This window comes from Saccoglossus kowalevskii, chromosome 8, assembly GCF_978046115.1.
Source record: "Saccoglossus kowalevskii chromosome 8, keSacKowa6.1, whole genome shotgun sequence".
In the NCBI taxonomy this organism is placed as follows: domain Eukaryota; kingdom Metazoa; phylum Hemichordata; class Enteropneusta; family Harrimaniidae; genus Saccoglossus; species Saccoglossus kowalevskii.
Genome location: NC_140648.1, coordinates 29,745,564 through 29,767,257, shown reverse-complemented (window position 1 = coordinate 29,767,257; position 21,694 = coordinate 29,745,564). Strand labels below are relative to the sequence as shown.

The window sequence follows — 21,694 nt, the reverse complement described above, 5'->3', positions numbered from 1 at the left end:
CAGTACTTTGCCACTACTTTGCAGTTCTTTGTAGTACTTTGCCACTACTTTGCAGTACCTTGCCACTATTTTGCAGTACTTTGCCACTACTTTGCAGTACTTTGCCACTACTTTGCAACTACTTTGCGATACTTTGCAGTACTTTGCCACTACTTTGCCACTACTTTGCCACTACTTTGCCACTACTTTGCCACTACTTTGCAGTACTTTGCCACTACTTTGCAGTACTTTGCCACTACTTTGCAGTATTTTGCCACTGCTTTGCTACTATTTTGCCACTACTTTGCTACTATTTTGCCACTACTTTGCTACTATTTTGCCACTACTTTGCTACTATTTTGCCACTACTTTGCAGTACTTTGCCACTACTTATCAGTACTTTGCCACTACTTTGCAGTACTTTGCCACTACTTTGCAGTACTTTGCCACTACTTTGCAATACTTTGCCACTACTTTGCAGTACTTTGCCACTACTTTGCAGGACTTTGCTACTACTTTGCCACTACTTTGCAGTACTTTGCCACTACTTTGCAGTTCTTTGTAGTACTTTGCCACTACTTTGCAGTACTTTGCCACTACTTTGCAGTACCTTGCCACTATTTTGCAGTACTTTGCCACTATTTTGCAGTACTTTGCCACTACTTTGCAGTACTTTGCCACTACTTTGCAACTACTTTGCAGTACTTTGCAGTACTTTGCCACTACTTTGCCACTACTTTGCCACTACTTTGCAGTACTTTGCCACTACTTTGCAGTACTTTGCCACTACTTTGCAGTACTTTGCCACTACTTTGCAGTACTTTGCCACTATTTTGCAGTACTTTGCCACTACTTTGCAGTACTTTGCCACTACTTTGCAGTACTTTGCCACTACTTTGCAGTACTTTGCCACTACTTTGCAGTACTTTGCCACTACTTTGCAGTACTTTGCCACTATTTTGCAGCACTTTGCCACTACTTTGCAGTACTTTGCCACTACTTTGCAGTACTTTGCCACTATTTTGCAGCACTTTGCCACTACTTTGCAGTACTTTTCCACTACTTTGCAGTACTTTGCCACTACTTTACAGTACTTTGCCACTACTTTGCAGCACTTTGCCACTACTTTGCAGTACTGTGCCACTACTTTGCAGTACTTTGCCACTACTTTGCCACTACTTTGCCACTACTTTGCCACTACTTTGCCACTACTTTGCAGTACTTTGCCACTACTTTGCAGTACTTTGCCACTATTTTGCCACTACTTTGCCAGTACTTTGCCAGTACTTTGCCAGTACTTTGCCACTACCTTGCCACTACCTTGCCACTACCTTGCCACTACTTTGCAGTACTTTGCCACTACTTTGCCACTACTTTGCCACTACTTTGCCACTACTTTGCAGTACTTTGCCCTTACTTTGCAGTTCTATGTAGTATTTTGCCCTTACTTTGCAGTTCTATGTAGTACTTTGCCACTACTTTGTAGCACTTTGCCACTACTTTGTAGCACTTTGCCACTACTTTGCAGCACTTTACCACTACTTTGCCACTACTTTGCAGTACTTTGCCACTACTTTACAGTATTTTGCCACTACTTCGCAGTTCTTTGTAGTACTTTCCCACTACTTTGCAGCACTTTGCCACTACTTTGTAATACTTTGCAGTACTTTACAGTACTTTGCCACTACTTTGCAGTTCTTTGTAGTACTTTCCCACTACTTTGCAGCACTTTGCCACTACTTTGCAATACTTTGCCACTACTTTGCAGTACTTTGCAGTACATGTACTTTGCAACTACTTTGCAGTATTTTGCCACTACTTTGCAACTACTTTGCAGTACTTTGCCACTACTTTGCCACTACTTTGCCACTACTTTGCCACTACTTTGCCACTACTTTGCAAGGAATTCTTCTTAGATTGTCATTTAATCTGTGACTTTGTCCCTAATCTAACATGGGTATGTTACAGTAATGTAGCAACCCAAGATGACAATAACGTTGGTCATGTATTCATCTGTTAGTCCCACCGGGTTGTGTCTTGACATGCCTTGACAGATCAGGTTCAAAGTTTGAATATAGACAAGGTACTGTATACAAAATGTAATGAAACCTCATCCCTCGTAGAAGCCCAAGTCGTTTTTTTTTTTGAAAAATTAAGCACCATAAATTACCATTTCTCATATGTGTAGATGCTATAATAGAAACTGCATCCCCTCTGTTGCATTTTACCATTTTAATAGAAGCTGTCGTTTCTTATACAGATTTTAAAGTACAATAAGATTTTTAGCTCTGCTGTCGACTTTGTCGAGCGGAGCTTATCATATGAGTGATTGTCCGTCGTCGTCCGTGTCAATGTTTTACTTTTTCGACTTCTTCTTGAAAACTACAAGCCTGAATGCTTTGATACTTGGTGTATATGTACCTTGGGTAGACCTCTCTTAGGTTTGTTCATTTCATGTTGATATCTTCAATTCTCTATTCTCAATTCTCAATTCTCATTTTTGGTAAAAAGTGATATTTTCGACTTCTTGTTAAAAACCGCAAGTGCAAATGCTTTGATATTACATATATAGGTACTACATGTGGACCTCTCTCAGATTTGTTCATTTTGTAATGATATCTTTAATTCTCTAATTTTGGTGAATATTTTTGTCATTTTTGGTAAAAAGTGATATTTTCGACTTCTTGTTAAAAACCGCATGTCCAATTGCTTTGATACTACATATATAGGTACTACATGTGGACCTCTCTCAGATTTGATCATTTCGTGATGATATCTTCAATTCTCTATTTTTGGTGAATATTTTTGTCATTTTTGGTAAAAAGTGATATTTTCGACTTCTTGTTAAAAACCGCAAGTCCGATTGCTTTGATATTACATGTATAGGTACTACATGTGGACCTCTCTCAGATTTGTTCATTTTGTGATGATATCTTCAATTCTCTAATTTTGGTGAATATTTTTGTCATTTTTGGTAAAAAGTGATATTTTCGACTTCTTGTTAAAAACCGCAAGTCCGATTGCTTTGATATTACATATATAGGTACTACATGTGGACCTCTCTCAGATTTGTTCATTTTGTGATGATATCTTCAATTCTCTAATTTTGGTGAATATTTTTGTAATTTTTGGTAAAAAGTGATATTTTCGACTTCTTGTTAAAAACCAATAGATCAATTGCTTTGATATTACATATATAGATACTACATGTAGACCTTTCACAGATTTGTTCATTTTGTGATGATATCTTCAGTTCTCTAATTTTGGTGAATATTTTTGTCATTTTTGGTAAAAAGTGATACTTCTTGTTGAAAACTAAGTCCGATTGCTTTGATATTACATATATAGGTACTACATGTGGACCTCTCTCAGATTTGTTCATTTTGTAATGATATCTTTAATTCTCTAATTTTGGTGAATATTTTTGTCATTTTTGGTAAAAAGTGATATTTTCGACTTCTTGTTAAAAACCGCATGTCCAATTGCTTTGATACTACATATATAGGTACTACATGTGGACCTCTCTCAGATTTGATCATTTCGTGATGATATCTTCAATTCTCTATTTTTGGTGAATATTTTTGTCATTTTTGGTAAAAAGTGATATTTTCGACTTCTTGTTAAAAACCGCAAGTCCGATTGCTTTGATATTACATGTATAGGTACTACATGTGGACCTCTCTCAGATTTGTTCATTTTGTGATGATATCTTCAATTCTCTAATTTTGGTGAATATTTTTGTCATTTTTGGTAAAAAGTGATATTTTCGACTTCTTGTTAAAAACCGCAAGTCCGATTGCTTTGATATTACATATATAGGTACTACATGTGGACCTCTCTCAGATTTGTTCATTTTGTGATGATATCTTCAATTCTCTAATTTTGGTGAATATTTTTGTAATTTTTGGTAAAAAGTGATATTTTCGACTTCTTGTTAAAAACCAATAGATCAATTGCTTTGATATTACATATATAGATACTACATGTAGACCTTTCACAGATTTGTTCATTTTGTGATGATATCTTCAGTTCTCTAATTTTGGTGAATATTTTTGTCATTTTTGGTAAAAAGTGATACTTCTTGTTGAAAACTAAGTCCGATTGCTTTGATATTACATATATAGGTACTACATGTGGACCTCTCTCAGATTTGTTCATTTTGTAATGATATCTTTAATTCTCTAATTTTGGTGAATATTTTTGTCATTTTTGGTAAAAAGTGATATTTTCGACTTCTTGTTAAAAACTGTAAGTCCGATTGCTTTGATACTATTCATATTGTTCATTTTCTCATACCATCCATTGTCAATATTTGTCATCCACAGATCAAAAGAAGTAAAATAACATTAGAACTATTAAATAACTGGGGTCATACACGCAGAATTGGCTTGACTGAGATTCAATTCTTTGACAAGGACAACAAAAGGATAGCTGTAGATAGTAATGTAATCAGAGTTATTAATGGCAAAGAAGAGAAAGGGGATACAGCCAATCTGGTGAATGGAAAAACAAAGGTATACAAATCTAATGATAATTTATGCAAACTTATGATACCATACCATTTGTTTAGATCCGCAATATATAATAGATTACACTTTACACAAAAGTATGGTATATTCACTTATACCTGCGCCTCTACAACCAAGAAAATTATTTTTTTAGAAATGCGAAGTCCTATGGGTTCAAGGCTCTTTAACATGCTCTATAAAAGTACTATAGTAGAGCATAAAACAAGACAGGTAGTAGAAATATGAATATATAAATTGTCACTCATTTGACTTAAGATGATTCATTGTCCTATAAATATTAACACTGCCAGACTGCCATGATTTATTCAATATTCCCATGCATCTTGTGGTTGGAAATTATTTATTCATACATACTAATGTGTCTCCATGAATGTATAAAACTGATTAATTAATGTTAGTATTGTCATACAGACCATTGACACATTTATACAGGACACAATGAAGTCCTACACTCCTACAGATAAAATCATATGCATTTATTCTCACCAGATTTGTTTCATCAAGTTTGAAATATCTTGTGGTAATAGTGATTATGTTTTGTATTTGTAGACTGTTAAAGAACGGCATATGTGGAGTTGTAGTTTACCAAACAACCAACCAGTCAAACTAATTTTTGAACTGCCATGTGAGAAAAATACTATTGCCAGAATTAATATATGGAATTATAATAAAAATATTTCAGTAAGTATTGCCATGTTGTTTTTAGTTGTATATTTGTAGCTGTGGATATTATATTCTTGTGAACATAATATTATTTTGGGGTTGGGGGTAGATAATAGTAATCGATTTTTTGTTGCAGTTGCCCGGCTATTAGTTTAGTACTGATTCTGGTATTTATATCCAAATTTGTGACAGTCGATTTATACAATTCCAATTTTATGATGTGTTTTTTTTAGTTGAATCAAAGCACATATAAGTAAGAATTTGATGCATTGAAAAAAAAACTGTCAACGAACAATCTGCTCTCTGATTGGTCCAAATGTTTGGTGTGAGGGTTGGGTAGCCAATCAGGCACAATCTTGTAAATATCTTCGCATTCACTGTGATTTTATGATGTGCAGCCATATGAGGGTTACACAGTAACAAGAAATAACAATCAACCATTAACAGTTTGTGAAACAGCGTAATGAGCTTTTAGTGTACACATATGTAAAGGGAAAAATAACAAGGTACTCTAAACTGACTTAGTATGATTTGGTGATGGTGCTCTTGACTTGTTGAAAAATTGTTGCTGTATAGCAAATAGGTCCAAATATTGGAGCCGCACAATTCAGAATATATCTGTGAATCATCTTGTTTATTGTTGTAGAACAAGCTCCACAGTCGTTTTGCTACACTGTGTTTGATATAGATCCCATGCGATGTATACAACATACAGTTGTGTATGTATATGTTTATTTATCGGTATATCGGTACATGAATTTTTAAATGTGCGCTATGTGACAAACTGTGACCTAAGCCTTTGTTTTGTCATCATACTTGCAAATATACTTGTTATTATTGTCAAATTGCTTATTACCTTGTCTGTATCATTGTAGATGAAGGTCAATGTGTATGAGGGGAAAATGTCTGTCTTTGTTGTAGTTGTTGACTTCATCGGAAAACTTTTTCTTGTGGTTACAATAGCAACAGTTTTTATTTATTTTCTTTCAAACTTGACTATTATGTCAACAAGTTTGGGATCTCAGCCAACTTTGATTCAATAAGGGTCATTGAGATTAACACAGTACATGTAGTATTATTTAGGAACATGAATATTTTTTTTTTTATGTAATTATGATGACTTCATTATTCATGTTCATTTTTGGTCAGAATTGTAATTTTAGCCAGTATTTTTTGCATTGTTTCAGGATTTTTTTATTCGCTTCTGCCATGTAGAGAAAATATTGTGCATTATCAGTACCTATCCATCCATCCATTCATTTATTATTTAATTTAGATTCTCAATAGGCAAGGTTGTAATAGTTACACTATGTTTTTTGTTGTAGGAATTGAACATAGGTGCCAAAGACGTACGTATCCTGGTTGATGGTAAAGACAGGTGGTGTGGTGAAATTGACAAGGGGTGTGGCAATCAGGTGTTTGATTACAGCAAAGAAATCTCATTAGAATGTCATGAGTTGAATAGGACATTTGATTGTGGTGACGGCCCACAGCAGGTGATCAGTGAGAGTTGTTGGTTGGAAACACCCCAGAAGACAAAGGTCACCAAGGAGACAAGAGAGAATGGTGAGATTTCTGTTTGCATCACTTTTAGGTTGATTAAACTTAACCGTAACCGTAAAATCTGTATTAGAAGCCACATTAATGATAGAAGCCACAGCCACTCTTTGAGTCCCAAAAAATCACCATTTCTCATATGTGCAGATACTCCAATAGAAGCTGCATCCTCTCTGTTACATTGTACCATTTTAATAGAAACTGCAGCTTCTAATACAGATTTTACAGTATTATCTACTACGGGAAAACCTGTGTCAGAATCCGCATCCCTAATAGCAGCCACACCCATTTTTTTTGAACAATTGAGAAGCAAAAATTCATCATTTCTTGTTTCTGTAGATGCTCTAATAAAAGCTGCATCTCTTCTGTTGCATTGTACCATTTTAATAGAAGTCGTAGCTGCAGCTGCAGTAATACAAATTTTACAGTAATATATCCATATATTACTTCATATATCAAGGACTTACAATAAGAGAATACATAGTGATTTCTTAGTATATCAATTGAACTGAAGTATCCTCGTATTGTTTAATTTAAAACACCCTGGTGTGATAGTTATTCACTCAAATTCATCTTTGAGTAGTGGTTAATTTGTCTTGTCAGTCAGTCATTCTACAGAGAGGTACCATGATGTACAGCAGCAATACCATACATAACCATCTCCTATCCACTGCAGCATTCCTACAAGTCACACTCTCTAGCAATGAATCACTTCTGTAATGTGATAATGATACCGAGGGGCGTGGCTTGTAGGGGAGATGTACTAACAAGGTATTTTGGCAAATGTCTATTGTTCTACAGTTTTAGAGATGTTTGGTGGGAAGAGATCTCCAACAAAAGGGAAGGAGAAACCACGTAGAAGTAGAACACCAAGAAAGATGGCAGCACAGTTATCAAACCAGTCTTCTGACAGCACTTCAACAAGGTATGACTGCATCTACTCTTATAATCTAATGATATGTTGAATACTTTAAATTAGCTACTATACATTCTATTTTAGTGAATTTTAGCAAATCTTGTGTTATCAACAACGTCTGAGATTTATTAGGGATTTCCGGTATACTATTGTGCACTTCCTGTACATTCTCATTGGTCAATCAACCACATTGAGTTTTCTGATATTGAATAAAATTGTGTGTGAATAAGAATAACGATATTCAATGTATATCCACATTGTGGTGGATTGTTTAAATACCGGTAACAAATTTAAACAGCAAAATAAAAGCATCCATAACACACTAATAAGGAAATCATTTTTTTCATTTCAGGGGTACCACTGCCCTTGAACATACATTCGGGGTACTGTATTTGCTCTATTAAAAGCGCATCTCCAATAAAATTGCATGTAGACAATCAGTTGCATTAATTGTATACTATGTTATTCAAATATTAATTCTTTTGGCCATAGAGACACCGCTGACATTGACATAAGTGATTGTGCTACTAATAGGGCAAATACTGAACATGTATCATAATTAAAATAAGGGACTCTACACTGCCCAATGCTTGACTTTTGACTCATTATTTGTCACGTCCCCTGTCCTTGTCCTGTTATCACAAAAATGGATTTGTGTTGCCTTCTATTTCCTAAATATACAGACTTTTTATATCAAAATTAATAAGGAGACTTACTCTGTGGTATTACATTTTATGTTCATTTTATTATCAACTATTAACATTGTGACTTTAATCTGTCCTTGTCAGTGACTCTATACATTCCAGTAGTGAATCCATCTCAAGAGAATCCCCAATGCCAATGGAGAACCAACTTAAATATCCAACAGAAAATCCAACAAGAGTTTCTCAAGAAAACCAACTTTCTATTCCAAAGCAGAGTAAATCTTTTACAGTGGCTGCCAGTCCAGAAGAACCTTCTATGTTACAGCAGCTTCTACAACTCAAAAGGTAATAGCTGCATTTCAATCTAGCACCACCAAACAAGGTGGCATGGTATCATGTGCTGTGTTTTGAGGCACTCAGTAAGGTTTTATGTCGAAAAATTCATTCTGTTCAGAAGTTAAAAATTGCATTTATTGTATTCTGGATCATTAAAATATGACTTATTTTGACTATTGACATTTAAATTTAGTGCATGCACTATTGATACATGTGTTGTAGGAACCCTCAATAAGAACCATTTTGTCACATGTTCATTCCTAGGTACATATCAATATCAAGGTAATATTTTGACAAATTTGTAGTCAGTGGTTCTTCAGCCAGAGTTATATTCTTTTGCACAGAACAGTAATAAGCAAATACATGTATTAACCAAAACAAAACGAGAACAAAAAAGTTAAGTTGGTTCATGCACACTATGCACCAGTTTTAGACGTAAAACAAGCAGTATCTTCTCAGATTGAACATCAAATACACATGAAAGTAATTGTCATTAAGTATAAAATGTATAAATTCAATAAAATGTGAGGTTATTTCAACTTTAATTTCTATCTTCAACACCAGTTCCACAGATGCCACACCTAGGCCGAAAAGTCAACAGAAACCAACATGGCTGCAATCACCAGGTATGTACTGTACATATCACTTCATATTTCACCTAATGAAACCTACATATCTTACGTACTTTTGTCTCATAGTTGTCTCTCATTTTATTTATTTTTTCTCAATAGAAAAAGAATTGGTTGATAAAGTATCATCGTTGTAAGTAAATAAGTAACTTTAATATTTGAATAATTAATTTTAAAAATAGAAAATGTTAAATGAGAAGCTATTTGGGAGTTGGAGGAGTTACAGTTTTCACTCCCAACTCTCCACCTCTGCTACGTGCATGTATGTTATGTGCAAGGCAATCCTACTACAGTATTTGCTCTATTAGTAGCACATGCATTTAAACAGTTATACTTGTAAAGTACAAAATACTAGTACAGTAAATGCAATTTTTGATGTTCATTTGCTTCAATCAAAGAGGTTCTTCTAATAGAGCAAATACATTATAGTGAAACATACATACTCAAAAAGTTTAAGGCATTAGAACACGTACTATATTTGTCTATTAGAAGCGCATCTCCAATAGAAGCACAGTTCTATATTATAAAACCAAAAATTCCATTTGTTCTATACTGAATCAATAAAATATTACTTACTTTGACCATCGAAACATCTAATAATTTATGTGAGCACACACGCCACAAACTACTAATAGACCAAATACAATAATGTTGAACTCTCTGTTGAACAATATCCACTTCTGAATATAGAGATCTGTCACCACTTTTAAAAGAAGAAAAGAGGAAAGACGAAGACAAAGCAATTAGTCGAAGAACCCCTTATCAAGGTATGACACTCTTCTGAGTTCAGTTGACATGACAATTAAATATTAAAGGGCAGAGATCATCATACTACATCGATATTGGCCCCATAGCAACATATATAGCGTATGCAAAACGGATAATTAGCTCTCTTGGGTCTTGATTTACGTGTTCGATATGCAAGAAGGAATGATCGCTCACCTCAAATGGCATGCCATAGATTATTTACATTTCATTGTTGAACACATGTTATTTGTGAATCTGCAATGCTAAACTGACGCTCATTTATTTTGCATACTTGCATTAATAGAAGACTGGGAAGCAAATGTTGTGGTTGTGAAACCAGACAGCAAAACCCACATAGAGGGTGAAGCGTTAACAACCAGGGCACAGTGGCGGCAATTTCAAGATGTCAGCTTAGAAGAATCATGGAATTCTCTATCCTTATTTAACAAGTCACAACGAGGTCGACTCTCAGCTAATATGAACACAGATTTACAAGGTGCTGTTATGACATAGTACTGAGTATTGAATCAGTATCAACTCAACCTGTGTTACATCAGTTGTGGGTTTCCTTTAGTGTAGTAAGCTGCGTTTGATACAGTGTAATCTAGCAAACATGCAAATCACAATGTAATTTTCATCAATAGTACTGAAAATTTTACTAGGGTCCTAAAAACATGTTTTGTAGTAGTGAACAATATCATTTGGGATATTCAACAGTGCGTTCCTGAGACACTCATACAAATGCCCTCAAATCATCTCAAGTCTTAATTATTAAACGATTTGGGATATGAAAAAAAAACATACCTACATACATTGTAAATTTTAGTGCTCCATTTTGTTGCAGGTGATGCTTTAGATTCTTATTTATTGAAACCCAAACCTGCAATTCAAGAGAATATCCAAGAAGAGGAAGAAGATGAGGTAGCTGTCAGTGATGAAGATAGGTATGTGTTAATGCACACACAAAAATCACTGCGGGGCAATGTTGGAATTTTAACATAGCTAAATTGCCTTAGGATAGGAGAGTATATAAGGAATTTTTATATTTTTCAAAGGACATCGAGATAAATCATTGGATAACATAACAATTGCTTTTGATGTCTCCAACAAGTTCATGTCTTATTACTGTATACCTAGCAATAGGTGATTTACCGTACAATTGTGAGATCTCGCGAGATGCATGAAAGACGCGCGTCGAACGTCTGCCGCAAAAATCGAACAATTTGATTTTGAACTAGAATTTCTTTATTTCGTAGCTTACATTGACCGGCCGATCTTCGACAGAGGAATATTGCTTCAGAATACCCTTACTTAATCGAAATTGCCTATCATCAAATGTGGACAGCACATTATTAAGCATGGAAATGTTCCCAAAATACTTTCGCGTTTGTCGAATCCCACGGGATGTTTGACGCGACTACGACGCTATGACCTTTGTTTGTCCTGTTTTTACGTTCGATTTCACGCATAACGCGTGATTCTCGCAGTGAACGGAAAATGGTCTATTATTGCTACCAATCAGAAAATGGTTGCGTAATATTTGCTGTATATTGAGTACATTATCAGCAGAATTTGTTATGGCTTGTAATAATTTCATTTCTCAGGGTGGATATCCTTGAATTGTCACCATCTGGCAGCCATTACTGTTGAAAACAAAAGCCAAAAAATCTCAATAATTCTTTGGGCTAGAGAATAGTAAAAAATTGAAAGAGACAGCTTCTACTCGACTTTGTTTGTTTTGTTTTTTTATTTGTAAAAGCATTAAAATCTCTGAGCTGTTTGTTTCATAATCAAAGTAAATAATGTGATTATTATTTCTCTTATTGAGCAATCTTTAAATGTGTCTTACTTTCAGTGATTTTGAAATTCCTGAACAACCATTTGGTCAATACATTGATGTCAATATTAAATCAACATGGGGAGATAAACATTATGTTGGCTTGAACGGTATTGAAATATTCCAGTCATCGGGAGAACCAGTCAAGATAGCACAGGTATGCAGGTCTGATACTTTCTAACACATGTGTTTGATATGTGGGTAGAGCAGCTGTTTATCATTATTCTCATTGAAGTAGATTTTGGTGCAGAAAGGCCATATACAGGTATTAAATAAAACATGATAACAAAATCACACAAACCTATATTTCTACTACTATTATGGCAAATGAGTGTGACTGTGAAAGAGCTGCTTGGTTCATTTTAGGCTTTTTTCACCCCCAGTTTCCTCTTTTCATCGCAACTTCACATAACAGTCCTGTTTATGTCTGCTCTTTCCGTCAGAAGATTGGAATGAAAATAGCCAAATATTTTGAGTAAAAACTGAAAATTTAGTAAAATTTTGTCTGTTGGCTTCAAAATTAGGGTTCATTTTCAGAAATATTTGAGAATATAAGTGACGAATAAAAGTGACGAATAATTTGGGCGAGAAAGTCTGGTGGTGAAATAGTTAATTAATGGTAAAGCTGGTATTAAATGTATTTTTTTTTTTTTTTTTGTGTACAACGATACTCTCGCTCATTTCTGTGTATGCAATCAAATCATTCAAACAACCACTGTATTCTGTGGTGCCATTAGTTAAAAATGCGGCTGTTGATGTGCTTACGAAATTAGATTCATCACATATCACATATATTATCAAAGTTGCATACCCTTATATTATAAATCTTTGATGTCACTGATTTTAGATCACAGCAGACCCGAGTGATATCAACATATTAGATGGTTACGCTAATGATCCACGCGTGGTGACTAATCTGATAGATGGAGTCAATAGAACGCGGGATGACGTTCATATGTGGTTAGCGCCGTTCACACCTGGAAACAATCATCTCATATTCATCACACTGGAAAAACCAGTCAAGATTGCTATGATAAGGATATGGGTGAGTAGCTATTCAAAGCACTGACGTATGGTACTGTCAGCCAGCTGATATGACATAATTCACTACGTTCAATTACCCACCATAGACTCCGGTCAGTCAAAATGACTATTTTGAACTGTAGGCATTAATCAGCGATTCTGCCGGTGACGGAGAGATAGAATCCAGGTCAGGGGAAGCCCCATGACCTCAAGATTCTTTTACCCCTTACGTCACGAACCCACGTTACCGAGGCCACCTGGCAACGCCACAGGTAGCCGTCCATCACTCTTAATTTCTCTCCGCCTCGAGTGGAGATGAAATTTAGCGAGCTCTGCTGGATCGCCTGCTTTTTTTTCCTGTCCGGATTTATAGCTTGGGTTGTTGCCGCTGCTCGGCATCCGACATGGTAGCTGGTAGGATAAGTTTTCCTTGTCTTTTTTTTTACCCTCGTGTCGTTTTCCCCTTTGTGTGTAGTATTTTTCACAGCAAAGAAATCAAAATCCGGCGCCACTACGTAGTCACATGTTGATTTCATGGCGGCACCTTTTACAACTGTAATTCGTCTCCCTCATGCATGTCGTCTTTTGTTTTTAATGTATTTAGCAATATATAGATGTAATGACATGACCAGGGTTCGCTGCCGTTTTCTTTCCGGTCTCCTCGTGTTTCGAGTCGACCGTGCAGTGGTTATATTCAGAATTTACCAGCATAGAAACCGCATCCGAGATACTTTGTCGTAGCTACGTGCGGGTTTCGGGGTTTTTGCGTGAAAGCGTGTTTTTCACTGGAGTTCTGAGGCCTGAGATTTTCTTTCAGAGCCATCAAGATCGCTGAGACTGCATGACCGCGTCACAGCAAGGTCGCACGTCCAGTAAACAAATCGGTTAAAGTGAGTTGCGTGTTTTGCATGAGTGGAAAGTCCTCACGCTCGGCTACCGGTACTTCATGTACCGGGACGTCGAGTAAGAGGCCCGACGGTGGAGGTACCGATATTTTTCTCGGTCTCCTCCGCTGATCGGAGGGCATCCTCACAGTCTGTTTTTTTCAGGCGGTGGTTTACCCGATTTTACCAGCTGCAGCGAGGCTGTGCCCCTGGAGGCTATGGGGCCCGTTGCGGGTCTCTTTGTGGACCCTTCCTCGCACGGCACCGGGTTTGTCTCCGAGTTGAGGGCTTTGGTCGAAGGACTGTCGGGGCAATTGCGTCCCTGGCAGGCCAGGTAGATCAGACGCAGTCGGAGCGAGCTGTCTCCACTGTGTCCCCTCGGTGGGCAAGCAGGAAGAGACACGAAAGCATGTTTGCATTCAAACACGTCTCTTCCGGGAAACCCCCGTTCCCAGTCACGGCTCTCCCACTATTTTGGGGGGTGGCCGAGGCTCAGGCTAATTGCACCGGTCCTTCTCTGGATCCGCGGGCACTGAATGCCAACGGGGTGCTGGCAGCCAAGTCTCCGATCTCGGGGCAGGGCTTTCAGGGCAGGGCACGCGTTGACCCCCCCCCCCACTTTCAGCCAGCTAGGGTTCGTCACGCGGTAACGGTACAACGGTAACGAATTTATCCTTGTGTCCGGTCCCTGCTGTGGGTTTTGACTCCTTTCTTATCGGCCCACGGGCGTCCCCAGAGGGAACCGACCCTGTCATGAGACGCACAGTCGAACACGCTCCCTCTCACATATTTTAAGTTAGAGGAGACGCAGTTCACTCGCGTTGGATACAGCCGGTACTCCGGGCGGTCCCTCAGAGTCTTCCATCTATATGACTCGGTGAGCCACGCTTTTGGGGTGAGGCGGAGTATCATCGATCCCAGTGATACGATGTATATACCCCCACCCTTGATCCTAAAGCGACCACCTAAGGTTGCTTCAACGCTTATGGGATCACGGGCGTCGGGATCCAAAGCAACCCCGTCGGCACATCTCTCCCCTGTCCGTCTGAGTGCGGAGTGGGGCGCAGAGCACGCAAACGGTGTTGATGGGCAGCGTTGGTCAGCCGCGGAGGATGTAATGCTTAAGGCCCCCGGGTGGGGATAACGTTAGGCAACATTTCCCACTGGACCAAACGCTACCCGGTCGGTGTATTTCGGGATCGGACCCCATAGCGTGGGATGAGACCAAAACACCCCCAACCGGATTCCAAGGCTCCTTCCCCAGACCCCGGTACCATGAATTTGACAAACCGGGCAAAGGGGGATAGCCGCGTTCCATGGGTGTCTTTGCCAATTGAGGACGACCCATCTAGCCCTGAGGGCAGAGTTGCTTGAGCGCATTATTATGCGTGCCCAGCACTCTGGTGACCTTGGAGGCAGAACGCACCAGCCTCCTAGACCAGGCGACATTTTTACTGGTGGGCCACCGCACATCTACGTGCGACACCCCCTAGTGTTGCCTGGCTCGCTTGGCCAGGGCCACTACTGTGCTACGAGACGCGGCCTTAGACGCATGTGTTTTCGCCGACAAGCTGAGCCGGGGTACGACCCCACCTCAGTAACGCAGACTGGATACCCTCCACCCTCTTTGTTCAGGGAATGGTGGGTACAGTCTCGGAGCTTCGGAGTGCAATGAATCAGAGGGTTCAGATTGAATCCGCTAGCCAGTTGGTCCTGCCATGGGCAAGCGGAGGGCACCCCAAGCACAGAAAACACAACGCCCTAGGGCGTTGCCCGCTAGCCAGAGTCAGCCAGGAGGCAAGCGCTTATACCCTTCCATGGGAGGGAAGGGTAGTGGCGTGCCCCCAGGGAGGTAAGAGCCAGGTGGTGGCTCCTCACCCTCTCTGGGCGGATGTCTACCCGGCAGCAGGGGAAGCATGTTTGACGCTCACCTCTGCAACCGGGGGAGACAGGCACGTGTTCGGTGAGTGGCCAGGTCACAACTTAGTGACTACTTCAGGCCTTGGGGAACTCGCCTCATGGGGGAAGGGAGCACCCTCCCCCCTTGCAACTGCCGAACACATGGCCACACATCCCTGTCGTACACAGATTGCGCCGGTATAGTCCGGTTTGGAGACGGCGGGTGAACGACCCCTGGACCTTCCCAGGTGGTGACATCCATTTACGGCATACCGCTGAAATCTCCACTTCCCCCCGTCAGTGTCTCCCCTGTTGGGCACTGCCAGGGGACTCCCGCAAGGCGGAAGCAATCAGACAGGAAGTAGCAGTTTGCTGGGGAAAGACGCCATACACAGGGTACATCAGCCGGAACTAAATCCAGGCTTCTACCCAAATGTGTTCGTAGTACCAAATCTACAAGTGGCAGGCGTCCAGTTTTGGACCTAGACAGACTGAATCAGTACGTGCCCCTCGATCGGTTCCACATGGAGACACCATTCAGGGTTCTTCTCTCCATCCACCGTTTTGACTGGCTAGCCCCGCTAGATTTAAGCGGGGCCTACCTGCACGTACCGATGCACCTAGCGAGTTGCCATCTCCTTCGAATCGCCCAGCTGGGCCAAGTATTCGAACTTCGGTGCCCCCCCTCTGTTCGGGTTAGGCACAGCGCCCTACGTGTTCACCAGAGGGATGAAACAGGTAGTGCTGCTGCTTCACCAGATGTCGGTACACCTCAATCCGTACCCAGACTACTGGTTACCAACAACCCGGGCAAGGGGTAATAGCCAAACGCATCAGGCTAACACAGGATTTACTTCACCAGCTGGGCTCGTTAGTAAATCGACAAGTCCCACCTCGAGCCAACGCGCAGTTGGTGTCCCTGGGCATGGAGTTTTGACACAGAGGTAAGCTTGGCTTAGCTATTTCAAGCATATTGCTTAGCGCTAAGCAGCCTAGCCGAATGCCTAGTCAGCGTTCCCTCGGTGTCCCTCCGTGAACTAATGCGGATCATCGGAATGATGACCTCGGTTCGAAGGGTCGTTCCCCAGGCTTGTTATATAACACTTGTTATATCGCCGAGCTCTTCTATGGGAACTAGATAGGCGGGTTTCGATCTCGGACCAAGTGAAGGAAGCCCTGCCCTGGTGGTCGTCACTGACCAACCTCGGGCAGAGGGGCCCCCTTGGACCCGCTCGCCGCAGGCATGACTCTGGTAACAAATGCCCCCCCCCAGGGTTGGGGAGCGCATCTATTGGACGAACAAGCCCAAAGATATGGCTCCCGCATAGTTTTGGGACCACCATATCAACCGGCTCGAACTGTGAGCAGTGTACAATTAGCACTACCACGCTTTCTACCCGTAGTTCGAGACCACAGAGTCCTGCTCCGCACAGACAACGCAGCGGTGGTCTCCTTCAAGAAGGAGGGGGGGGGGACGCATTCCCCATCGTTGTCAGTCCTAGCGGAGCAAAATCCTCCTTTGGTGCCTGGAATACAATGGGGAGCTAACCGCACACCACCTTCCAGGGGTGAGGAACAGTCTGGCGACGCCCTTTCAGGGCGACTCCGTCTCCAGAACACGGAGTGGCTGATACCCCAGTGGGTAGCCTCCAGGCTGTTTCGGCTGTGGACGGTCCAAGGTTAGACCGTTTGCCGCACCCCGGAACACCAAGCTCCCGACGTACGTAACACTCCTGCTGACTCCAGGAGCCTGGGCCAGGGTCGCTTTGCTACCCCCCGGATCCACTTAGTTGTGTACGCTTTTCCTCCCTTCCCGCTAGTCCACCGGGCACCGGAGAAGACTTCGACAGGTGCACACCTGCATATTATCATTGGTTGCACCCAATTGGCCGAACAGGGCCTAGTTTCCACTTCTGTCGGAAACGATAGTCGAAACACCAGCAGTGCTTCCGGACTTACCGGACATGCCGTCCCCACCAGACGGCGCACTACCACGAGCCCAGCGGGTATCACTTACCCGCATAGAGGCTCTCATTAGACCCGCCCATACGAAAGCTTTATCTGAGCGGGCTGCCAACGTCCTGGCCAGGGCGAACTGGGATTCCACCAATGCAGCCTACATTTCTAGGCTGCGAGCATACACTGGTTAGTGTAGCGGAAGGGAGATTGATCGATACCATCCCTCTATTGGCCAGGTAGCAGGCTCCTTCGTCCACCTGTTTGACGAAGTGGGTTTGTCCTACGCAGCGATCGTTGGCTACAGGTCGGCCTTGTGCCCCACCATTCAAACGTACGGGAACAAGACTAACCGATTGTCCTACTATTAGGAGACTATTTACTGCTTTCCAGACGCTGAAACCCCATGCAAGGGAACTGCCCAACTGGGACTTGTCGGCTGTGTTGTCCGCTCTAAGCAGACCGCCTTTTGAGCCTCTCCAATCAGCGCCACTCAATTTTTTGAGGTGGAAAATAGTCTTCCTACTGGCCCTCGCCTCAGGTAGGCGCCGGTCAAAGCTAGGCGCGCACTATCCTTTGCGGACAGTTGTGCCGCTTTTATGGGCGATCAAGTTGTACTAAGACACGAATCGGGTTCTCGCCAAGAACCAAATCCCAGGACACGATCCTCAACCGATCGTCATCCCCCGGCTGGCAAATATTGTCAGTCCGGAAGATCAGGAGGAGTTGCTTCTCTGCCCGGTCCGAGCGCTGAGTTGCTACGAGAACCGTACCAGATTTTCTAGACGGGGAACCAAACACATGTTTTTGTGTTACGGCCCTGACAAGCGGGATAAGCCGGTTTCCCCGACTTCCATCCCCAGGTGGATTACTGCGACTGTACTGGAGGTCTATAATACACTATCCTCCTCAACACAGACCTTGCAGAGACACCAAGTACAAGAACATGAGGTCTGTGCGATTGCTAACTCACTAGCGCTAGCGTCAGGTGCCCCCCTCAAACACATTCTGAGGGCAGGCTTCTGGAGAACGCAGAACGTCTTCATCAACTACTACCTAGGAGACACCCAATCTATTGAGCAGGGTCTCTTCAGGTTAGGCCCCGTCGTAGCGGGTCAGGCCTTGTTTGCTGACCCAGCCCGAACGACTGCAGGGGCCTCTGCGCATAGGCGATAAGTCAGTCTCTGCATTTTTGCGGGCAGATTGTCTGTTCCACTAGCACTTCCTGGAAGCTCCCAAGTTTCGCTTCTGTCGACCTACGCCCTCATGCGAACTGTTTCGGTCCTACTTCAAGCTTATCACCCCCGAGTTCGGCTTGGGTCTAGCTTTCTCGGGCACACCGAACCCTGTCACCACAGCAGCATTGGCTTCTTGCTTCTGGGACAGCACAGGCAAGGTAAGACACCACCCTTCTTGGGTCTTAACTTAGGTCTTTGGGTTTGTTTTTCATCCCGGACTGGGGGAAAGTCTTTCATCATTCTCCTTTTTTTTTTCTGTTTGCTCGGAAAAACCCGCCACCTATCGGTGTCTGACTCTGCCTACAGTTCAAAATAGTCATTTTGACTGACCGGAGTCTATGGTGGGTAATTGAACGTAGTGAATTTAGGCGAGGGTTCTTCGAACCCGCCTATTCACATAGTTCATACCCACCATAGACTCCGGGTCCCCCCCAACCTCCCCACTCTTTCCGTCGCGTTGGTCTAAGTCCTCGAGGCGGAGAGAAAGGAACCAGAGTGATGGACGGCTACCTGTGGCGTTGCCAGGTGGCCTCGGTCACGTGGGTTCGTGACGTAAGGGGTAAAAGAATCTTGAGGTCATGGGGCTTCCCCTGACCTGGATTCTATCTCTCCGTCACCGGCAGAATCGCTGATTAATGCCTACAGTTCAAAATAGTCATTTTGACTGACCGGAGTCTATGGTGGGTATGAACTATGTGAATAGGCGGGTTCGAAGAACCCTCGCCTAATTTTATTTGTCTGAAGCATAGAAACTACTAGATTCAATGGATTAATTATCATATAACAAATTTCTATGTGATTGTATCTTTTGCCAGAATTACAACAAATCTCGTATTCATTCATTCCGTGGTGCAAAAGACGTGGCCATTACTTTGGATGGTAGATGTATTTTCAAAGGCGAAATTGCACGGTAAGCAATCATTATTGTGTCTCTGTTATTAGTGTTAATGTTTTTATTTAGTTTTAATATTCAATTTCACCTTTCTCCAATATAAATAAAAAATAACTTATGTTTAGGTCTGTAACAATAATTGTATTGATATTGAGTTTTTCTGATGGCCAGACTGAGTAGTACCTGTAATATTGAGTTTTTCTGATGGCCAGACTGAGTAGTAGTATTGAGTTTTTTCTGATGGCCAGACAGAGTAGTAGTTTTGAGTTTTTCTGATGGACAGACTGAGTAGTAGTATTGAGTTTTTCTGATGGCCAGACTGAGTAGTAGTATTGAGTTTTTCTGATGGTCAGACAGAGTAGTAGTTTTGAGTTTTTCTGATGGCCAGACTGAGTAGTAGTATTGAGTTTTTCTGATGGTCAGACAGAGTAGTAGTTTTGAGTTTTTCTGATGGACAGACTGAGTAGTAGTAATGAGTTTTTCTGATGGCCAGACTGAGTAGTAGTATTGAGTTTTTCTGATGGCCAGACTGAGTAGTAGTATTGAGTTTTTCTGATGGCCAGTCTGAGTAGTAGTATTGAGTTTTTCTGATGGCCAGCTAGACTGAGTAGTAGTATTGAGTTTTTCTGATGGCCAGACTGAGTAGTAGTATTGAGTTTTTTCTGTAGGCCAGCTAGACTGAGTAGTAGTATTGAGTTTTTTCTGTAGGCCAGCTAGACTGAGTAGTAGTATTGAGTTTTTCTGATGGCCAGACTTAGTAGTAGTATTGAGTTTTTCTGATGGCCAGCTAGACTGAGTAGTACGGTAGTATTGAGTTTTTCTGATGGCCAGACTTAGTAGTAGTATTGAGTTTTTCTGATGGCCAGACTGAGTAGTATTGAGTTTTTCTGATGGCCAGCTAGACTGAGTAGTAGTATTGAGTTTTTCTGATGGCCAGCTAGACTGAGTAGTAGTATTGACTTTTTCTGATGGCCAGACTTAGTAGTAGTAGTATTGAGTTTTTTCTGATGGCCAGCTAGACTGAGTAGTAGTATTGAGTTTTTCTGATGCCCAGACTGAGGAGGAGTATTGAGTTTTTTCTAATGGCCAGCTAGACTGAGTAGTAGTATTGAGTTTTTCTGATGGCCAGACTGAGTAGTAGCTACGTAGTATTGAGTTTTTCTGCTGGCCAGACTGAGTAGTAGTATTGAGTTTTTCTGATGGCCAGACTTAGTAGTAGTAGTATTGAGTTTTTCTGATGGCCAGACTGAGTAGTAGTATTGAGTTTTTTCTGTAGGCCAGCTAGACTGAGTAGTAGTATTGAGTTTTTCTGATGGCCAGACTGAGTAGTAGCTACGTAGTATTGAGTTTTTCTGCTGGCCAGACTGAGTAGTAGTATTGAGTTTTTCTGATGGCCAGACTTAGTAGTAGTAGTATTGAGTTTTTCTGATGGCCAGACTGAGTAGTAGTTTTGAGTTTTTCTGATGGCCAGACTGAGTAGTAGTATTGAGTTTTTTCTGTAGGCCAGCTAGACTGAGTAGTAGTATTGAGTTTTTCTGATGGCCAGACTGAGTAGTAGTATTGAGTTTTTTCTGATGGCCAGACAGAGTAGTAGTTTTGAGTTTTTCTGATGGACAGACTGAGTAGTAGTATTGAGTTTTTCTGATGGCCAGACTGAGTAGTAGTATTGAGTTTTTCTGATGGTCAGACAGAGTAGTAGTTTTGAGTTTTTCTGATGGCCAGACTGAGTAGTAGTATTGAGTTTTTCTGATGGTCAGACAGAGTAGTAGTTTTGAGTTTTTCTGATGGACAGACTGAGTAGTAGTAATGAGTTTTTCTGATGGCCAGACTGAGTAGTAGTATTGAGTTTTTCTGATGGTCAGACTGAGTAGTAGTATTGAGTTTTTCTGATGGCCAGTCTGAGTAGTAGTATTGAGTTTTTCTGATGGCCAGCTAGACTGAGTAGTAGTATTGAATTTTTCTGAT

At 41.2% G+C, this 21,694-nt stretch overlaps 1 protein-coding gene across 1 annotated transcript in view; it reads left to right on the top strand.

The window, feature by feature from the left end:
- The window catches only part of LOC102808281 (katanin-interacting protein-like), a 58,672-nt gene that overhangs the window by 14,471 nt on the left and 22,507 nt on the right, over positions 1-21,694 (top strand). Inside the window, exons 15-27 of the mRNA XM_085502468.1 lie at positions 4,305-4,493; positions 5,058-5,189; positions 6,497-6,737; positions 7,530-7,653; positions 8,433-8,633; positions 9,189-9,250; positions 9,356-9,386; positions 9,944-10,020; positions 10,305-10,496; positions 10,845-10,944; positions 11,856-11,994; positions 12,685-12,882; positions 19,653-19,747. Of these exons, the coding sequence (XP_085358594.1) occupies positions 4,305-4,493; positions 5,058-5,189; positions 6,497-6,737; positions 7,530-7,653; positions 8,433-8,633; positions 9,189-9,250; positions 9,356-9,386; positions 9,944-10,020; positions 10,305-10,496; positions 10,845-10,944; positions 11,856-11,994; positions 12,685-12,882; positions 19,653-19,747 (1,781 nt within the window). The remainder of the gene's footprint in view (positions 1-4,304; positions 4,494-5,057; positions 5,190-6,496; positions 6,738-7,529; positions 7,654-8,432; positions 8,634-9,188; positions 9,251-9,355; positions 9,387-9,943; positions 10,021-10,304; positions 10,497-10,844; positions 10,945-11,855; positions 11,995-12,684; positions 12,883-19,652; positions 19,748-21,694) is intronic.